The following is a 7,922-nucleotide window of genomic DNA, read 5'->3' as shown; positions in this document are numbered from 1 at the left end:
GACAAAATATTTTCTTCGGAAACGAACCTCCACTGTTCATTGGAGTCCTTGTCCTCCATAGGTTAGGGAACATTATCTAGGTCTTCTTCTAGAGACAGAAGAACCTTAATAGGTTCTTCTTTTATTTTGGTTTTTTTAGAAGACATTTTAAATTTTTCGGGGTTTGAACTCCCTTGAACTTCACAAGGCTTGCTAAATTTTCCTTAGAAGATAGAGGTCATTCAATAGGTCCTCTAGACATGCAATTGCCTTAGACATAATCCTTAAAACTGTGCCCCGAAACCAATATTCGGAGGATTGCTAGAATAAATAATGTATTGAGATTTTAATGACCCTCCAAGACCTTCTATATGTAAGGGACCTGAATCAGAATCATTTGTATAGAATATTTTTTCTGGAACTATGGAAGATATATTTTTAAATCTCTGGAACATGAAGGCCTTCTATATATCTTCTATAAAATAATCAATCCCCTGTGGGAAATTTCGTTACAGAATACCTTCTTTCTCCGTGGGCCTTTTATTTGCAGAAGGCCCTTCTTTCTCCGTGGGCCTTTTATTTGCAGAATACTCTTTATTGTCCCTCTTAACATTTTTAATCTTCTGTTAATGTTCTAAATTATGAACATTCTTCTATAGGTCCTCTGTAGCTAAATTGGCAAAGTTTAAGAAAGTATTCAGGTTTTAAAATTCCCACCGATATCTTCAATTAATTTTGAAAATCTGTAGAAGACCTCATTTGGGAATCTCTTCAATAAATCTTCTAAAAACGTCAAGCTTTCGGGACAGAATATTTTCTTCGTCTGTAGGTTTTTTTAATGGACGTCTAAAACTTTTTGATCTTCTGTTGGTCCTCTAAAATGTGAACATTCTTCAATGGGTCCTCTGTAGCTAAACGGAAATAAATTTTAATATTCATAATAAATTTTAATTTTAATATTTTAATAATATTATTCAGTCTTTAAAACTCCCACATATATTTATTTTGAAGGCCTTCTTGGCCACATGAAACTGTTCTATGGGTCTTCTAAAACAATCTAGCTTCTGTAGGGATAGAATATTTTCTTCCTATATAGTCCTACAGAAGTCGTTTTTTGCCCTCTAAAATTTGTTGTTATTCTATTGGTCCTCTAAAATATGAACATTCTTCAATGGGTCCTTTAATAATTCCATTAATTTTGGAGATCTTTAGAAGGCCTTCTGGCATTGAATATATAGGTCCGTTAAAGTTCTCGGTCATTGAAATCTCAATAGATTATTTATTCCACAAATCCTCCTCTTCGTTTCGGGGCATAGTTTTAAGGATTTTGCTTAAGGCACTTATATTTAAGAATGGATGTCGTGTACACAGCATACTGTTGCACTATTATGTTAAGATTCGAAGTAGTCTAGTACATACATAAGCATTTTTTGTTTATAGAATAACCTAAACTATTTATCCTAATATATGTAATTTAAGTTTTGATTAAATAAAGCAAGAAGCAAACCGAATCCTGAAGAGAAAAAAATTGAATTTCTTTAAGTTTCAAAATACCTTGAGGGTTTTTCGTCCTTTTTTAAAGATCAATGGATATTTTGATGACCTAGAGATGCTTCTGTAGAGATCCACAAGAAGTCTATAAATTGATCGTTGAATACACCATAAGCTTTTTATGGGAGGCTCCCTGATAGGTTTTTATAGTATTTTTTTTAATATTTTAAATTAAAAACATTGTTTAAATTACAACAATTTATTTTATTAAAATATTTCATTTATAAAATAAATCTTAACAATAATCTAACCTAACTAAATTAAAAAAATCTTAGTCGTCATCCTCCTCATCATCTTCACTACTATCCTCATCATCTTCATCAAATACCTCCATATCATTCGATTTTGATTTGATAAGCAACAAGCCGTCATCATCCTCTTCGTCATCACCTTTCATTTCTTGATCTGATCCCGCCTCCAAGGTGTTTTCTTTTAATTGGGGATTTTTCGTATATTGCTCCTTGGCCGTATTCAAAAGGATGCGCATGGTGTATTTATTGAAATCACAACTAAAAAGAACCGAAATTTATTATTCAATTTCAATAAAAGTTTCATCTCTGAACTCACATCCTATTCAGCGTCTCATATTTACGTGACAGCGATTCATGTAGCCCCAATAGTGAGGCATGTTGGAAAACACCATCCCGATTGCCGTGGGTCAGTAGTAAACTACATGACCATTTCAAATAGAATTCTATGTGTGGTGAAGTTTGCAATTGCCGGGAAATGACCTGGAGTAAACGATGTGCCAAATGATCTGGCAAGGTGGAGCAAATTAGTTGTACTAAAAACAAAGAAAAAAATTATTAATTTCTTTAAATTTTTCACCGGGAAATTAAATCCACTTACTATCATTATAGGGTATACTCTCCAATGCCAAATTAATTACATTTGTTTCGTTCAATTTCAGCGCCATTATTAAAGCCTTTGAGAAATCATTTGCCTTCAGTGATTCCTTAATGGCCTTGGGTGTCACCTCCAATGATAAGTCCAGGGGATCGAAGACCACACCTTTTATAAAAAGGGAGACATTTTTAATAATGAAAACAAATATTTTTTATTTGAAATTCCCCTCCTCACCCTTATCCAAACTGTAGATGCACAATCCCTCCGTACAAGCCGCCGCAAATGCCTGCCCCGTGGGTGCAAATTTCACTGAAAATACTTTCATTTCGGGTTTGAAATTGCGCGCTGCCATATCGCCTTTTTGTACACCGGGTAAACGTATGGCCACATTACCACCCTCCAGTTCTTCTCTTTGTTCCACCAAAGCCATATTACCAAATTCGGTCATATTACGGCGATTTATGAATTCCTGGGCAATAAAAAATGGGAATTATTTGGGAATTCTGGTAAGTGATGGAGGGGCTTTTACTCACATTCAGACCATCGAAACTTTTATTTTGTGTTATTTCGAACTTCTTCAAGAGCATAGCCTCTCTGACATGATAAATGCATATAACATTGGAATTGCCAGCGGCCAAGATGCATTCACCATCCACGGAATATTCAATGGACGAAAAGTATCTAAAAAGGAGAAGGAAAAAATAGGTATTTTTAAATAAAGGATCAGTATTAAAAAGAGGTATTTTTGGAGACCAATAAAAAAGCATTCAAAAGATCCGGCCCCTGCGTACGTCCCTGGAATTTTCTGGAGGTCCTTTAAAAGTTTTCCTGTAATGAGAACATCTTCTTCGAATAATGAATAATGTTCATATTTCAGGGAAACAAAAAAAAAGTTAGAGGTCCAAGAAAAGGTATTCTATGAATGAAAGCCCTACGGAGGAATTATGTCCCAAATTTTCCTACACTGGCCTGATATTTTATAGAATACCCATAGAGAGCCTTATATTTCCGAGAGGTTTAAAAACTAGCTTATACAGATCCCGAAAAAAATCCATACAGAAGGTCTTGGTCGGTCTGTCATATGGCTTACGCTGTCTCTCGCTACGAACCTTGGAGTTTGCCTTTCCAGATGTGGTTGATGACTTCTCTGTACTAGGCTGTTCTCCACCGTTTATTGTCCAGCGACAGCCGCATATGAGGTATATGGGTCATCGTCTTCTTGAGTAAAGGTTGCGGACCTTCTGAAGAGCGCGGATGCACTTCACAGATTTGCTTTGTGGGGGGGCGGCATTTGCTCCCCAGGAGACGATGGTTCCTTGCCGGACTTTCCGTTCTTCCTATTACGACTACTGGTGGACACCAAAAGCTTTAGCTTCACCTTTGTCCCTAGGCGTACATTTTGTTTCGGGGTGTTCTCAGTAGCCTTTTCCTGTGCCTTTTGACTAGGGTTAGACTTCGAGCTGGGCTTCAGATCAGAAGTCGGCTTAGCACCTTTGCCAGAGACAGTGGGCATCGTCGATTCCATCATTTTTATGCGAGCAATAGGATTCGGGAGGAAGATTCTGTCCACCCCGAATTCACGATGGAAAGCGTGCGGATAGATTCTTTCAAACTTCCTTTCGAATCGCATCTTTCCCTTGATGAGGTGAACCTCCCTCTCCGAAATCAAATTCGCGTCTCGCCTTACGAATTTGCGGTGATACGAAACAGCACGTTTGTAGTGTTTCGCATCAGCTACTTCTCGGGCCATCCCAACATTTGAGCCGCTGTCCGTTGTTGGGGTCTCGACAGATTCCCCATCGTCGGACATCGCCTCCGTCGCAGATTGCCTCTGAAGTTTATTGTCGGCAAGTGTCGACACAGGACTCGTTGTAGTCAGTCTTGAAGTCGGTCAGTCAACAGGGTCTTGGCTTCCTTCGTTAATACTACAACAATCCCCCTGTGTAGACTTGGTTGGGATCACCGTGGTGTTCAGCTTATCATCAGTTAGTGTGAGACTCAGTAGTAGTTCCTCCGGAAGCGCATCCCCACATTGCTCTTCCGGTCTAACTGGTCGAAGATTTCCTTACTTTGCTCCTCTAGACTATAGCGGATAGCGTTTACAGTTCCGTGTAGGTCGTCCCCTCCCAGAACTATATCTAGAGACGGATTTTTATCAGTCTTGACCTGCTCTCCCTCCTTTTAACTTACTTTCCCTTTTGATTTTGTTTGGCCGTGATGACATCCGTCTCCAAGCGTCCACTATTCAAATCATTAATACCCTCAATGGTACTAATTTGGGTGGCAGTTTTGACATCAAACACGGAAATGTTGCCATTCAAGGTGGCGACAGCGACCTGGAAAAAAACCACAACAATTTATAGATTCCCAAAAAATATCATAAACAAAATTTAGAATGCTTACATTCTCCCCATTGGGACTAAAAGCCACTGAGGTAACATCCGACAGCACGTCAATGGTTTCATGTTCCGATTTCGTTTCCAAACAATTCCAAATCTTTATGGTTTTATCCCAAGAGCCCGACACCAATGTCGAGGAAGTGGGTACCGGAGAAAAGGCAATGGAGCACACAGGACCCTCATGGCCACTAATTACTTCCAAGAGTGTACCCAATTTAATGGACCATAAATAGATTTCAAAAACATCTTGGCCACCGGCGGCCACTAATTCATCGGAATAATCCACTGCCACGGAGGAGAATTGCACAACTCGGGGTGAGGTAAAGGTACGGAAGTTGCGGTATCTGGAAGAAAAAAATTTTATTATTATTTGTGATACAAAACCCTCCCTTCCTTTCCCCGGAACATACCTATTAATATCAAAAGCCCTTACAGTGCCATCCAAAGAACTGCTCACTAAAAATTTCTTACTACGACTGAATTGCAGATCCGTCACACCACTTGTGTGTTCATTAAAGGTGACAAAACAAAAACCACTTTGGGTGTTCCACAGTTTCACCTTGGAATCTTCACCTCCGGTGGCAATGTATTGCCCATCTGGGGAATAGCTGATACAGGTCATTTCACTGCTATGACCTTGCTGCTTCATAATGTATTGCTCCGATTGCCATTCCCATACCAACAATTGACCCAATTCTCGGGAAGCCAATGCCACCCAATCACCGGTGTTATTAAACAAAGCCGTCGAAATTGCATAATCCGAAATACTCAAGGAGTGGATCATATTGACCTCAGGCAGTTCATAGAGGTAAAACGCCCCTGTGCTAAAACCAACTACCATTATTTTGGTTTTACGATTATAATGGGCCGCTGTGAGCACAGCATCATGATTCTCTTTGCGTGGTTCATCGGCCAAATAATAACGACCAAGTTTTTTGTAATAAAACGGATGGCCCCTCTTTATGTCCTCATCTTCCACTTCATTGTCATCTACAATTTTCCCAGCCTGCAGTAATTCCTCAGCAGTGGGATTACGTTTTTCCAAAGTATTTTCCACATCATCTTCTTCCTCGTCGGAATCATCAGCCACCTTTTTGGCAGCCTTCAAACGTTTCTTCGTCAAATACGACAAATATTGTTGACGTTCATGATCCTCCACCCGCTCTATAGAGGACATATCTCTACTACATTCCCACAAACACAGCTGGCCATTACGCGACAAAGTATTTGCATCCAAGCTATTATTTTCAAAGAAGCAGGCCACAATGGAATCGGTATGGCCACCCAAAACGAAGGTACGGAAATGCTTCATGAAATAAATGGAAATAACTTTAGTGGAATTATCACGACAGCCAACAAGTAAAAATCGGGAATCTGTAGACCAATCTAAATAGGTGACATCATCGAAGCCACCCAAGAAATGTCTTTCCAGTACAAAGGGATTATATTCTCCGGTCAATTCTCCTGGGGCTTTGAAGACGAACACCAAATTTTGCATTGCCACAGCAAAGTGGGCCCCACTTGGGCTGAAGACCACACAGCGTACATCATGTTGGAATTTATGGCTATGTATAACGGTACACGAGACCATACTTATCAGCTGGGCCTCATGATTTTCATTGACGGCCAGCAGAAGGCTACCATCGGGCGACAAAGCCAAGGTGCGATAATTGTAGCTTGACGACAGGGATAGGGTGCGGGCTTTGTTGCTAGAAAAAGGGGGAATAGAAAGAAAAAACGTGGTTAGTTTGTACGCTCCCACAATCTCCTGTCACAACTTACTTCTTCAGATCGTATAAGGTCAAACGATTACCCACCGGGGTAATAATGGAATTTCCATCTGGCGTAAAGAGCACATTGCCTCTTCGATATATGGTGCCAAGTAAATTGGAAAACTAGAAAATAGAAATAAAATTAAATATTATTATTGTTGTTGTTGTCATGATCATCGAAAAACTTAATCATGTTTCGTTTTGTTTCCCTTTGAGACACTTTGGTGTTTTTCCATGGTTTTTTAAGGGAATTCCATTATTCCCCCAATTGCTCCTCTTACCTTATAGGAAAACTTCATATTTTTTTAAGAATTTAATTCAAAATCCGCAGCAATTTAATAAAGAAAATCAACCGAATTACTATTCCGCAAAAATGTAAACAAATGTTCTGTGTCAACACGTGCATTCCCACACAATTGTGACAGCATATGCGGCCCGGCCACACAACAAACTCGCCGTATTGATTGTGGTGGATAAAGCAACACAGGCACATCGCAATTCAGTTAAAAAGTAAAACAATTATTTAAACGTATTTCAAACAGCTGTTTTGTAAGAAGGGATCTATAGATCGATATTGAGAACAAAATAAAGTGGTTTTGGCGAACAAAATAATTAATCTATTTATTAAGTTTGTAATAAATAAATAAAAGTAAGAATAAAAAAATATACTGAGACAGAAGAAATTAATTCGTATATAGCGTTCAAGGCCTATTAATAAGGTCATCCAGGGTGAACAGCTGGATATCAGCTGCTTTACAAATTTGTTGTCAAAATCCATTATTGTGAATTGACTTTCAGGCCAGAAATCAGCTGCCTGCCAAATTGGCTGTCAAAATCAATTATTTTGAATTGACTCCCATTAACAAAATCCAACTTTTTGACATTAGACTTGTGAAAAAAAACACCTGACTTTCGCTTGCTCGGTTAAACTTATAAATAGATCTTGGAGTGTTATAAAAAATATATCATTGCAAGAGATCTATAGGTCCAAGGCCTATAAATAAGGTAGTCCATGGAAGTCAGATATCAGCTGCCTGTCAAGTTGGCTGTCAAAATCCATTATTTTGAATTGACTCTCTTTATGAAAACGTAAACCAAAATTTTTGACATTCGACTTGAGAAAAAACAGTTGACTTTTGCTAACTGGGTGATCTCATTAATAGATCTTGTATAGGTCGATATGTGGTAAAATTGTTTTTGTCAAATTTGTATAGACAAGAAAATCGACTTACAGAAAATTCTTGCAGGTTCTGCAAGGGTATATGTTATTTATCATTTTCCTAAAAAAACCCATCCATCTGCTTCGTTCACAGACTTTTACAAAAAGATTTTCTAGAACTTCCATTTGTTGAGTTGGCAGACTGTGATCGGAGAC

The 7,922-nt window shown here is 38.6% G+C and overlaps 1 protein-coding gene across 1 annotated transcript; it reads right to left on the bottom strand.

The window, feature by feature from the left end:
• Window positions 1–1,801: 1,801 nt before the first annotated feature.
• LOC133335328 (periodic tryptophan protein 2 homolog) lies at window positions 1,802–6,890 on the bottom strand. Its single transcript, XM_061543613.1, has 10 exons — window positions 6,829–6,890; window positions 6,558–6,670; window positions 5,186–6,484; window positions 4,780–5,119; window positions 4,567–4,712; window positions 2,910–3,057; window positions 2,611–2,845; window positions 2,380–2,541; window positions 2,098–2,314; window positions 1,802–2,039 (listed from the first exon to the last, which is right to left on the bottom strand). The coding sequence occupies exons 1-10, from the start codon at window positions 6,844–6,846 to the stop codon at window positions 1,802–1,804; spliced, it is 2,916 nt and encodes a 971-aa protein (XP_061399597.1). The 5' UTR covers window positions 6,847–6,890.
• Window positions 6,891–7,922: the final 1,032 nt, after the last annotated feature.

The sequence above is a fragment of the Musca vetustissima genome, unplaced genomic scaffold, assembly GCF_032173495.1.
Source record: "Musca vetustissima isolate MV318-11 ecotype Yass unplaced genomic scaffold, APGP_CSIRO_Mvet_v1 utg5701, whole genome shotgun sequence".
In the NCBI taxonomy this organism is placed as follows: domain Eukaryota; kingdom Metazoa; phylum Arthropoda; class Insecta; order Diptera; family Muscidae; genus Musca; species Musca vetustissima.
The sequence above is the reverse complement of the archived record's forward strand: the minus strand, read 5'-3'. Positions and strand labels throughout refer to the sequence as shown.

Coding starts and splice junctions, on each gene's coding strand:
- LOC133335328 (XM_061543613.1), bottom strand. Junction 2,846..2,909: donor AAAGTTTCGATGGTCTGAAT/GTGAGTAAAAGC, acceptor TTTATTGCCCAG/GAATTCATAAATCGCCGTAA. Junction 2,315..2,379: donor GAGTATACCCTATAATGATA/GTAAGTGGATTT, acceptor CTTTGTTTTTAG/TACAACTAATTTGCTCCACC.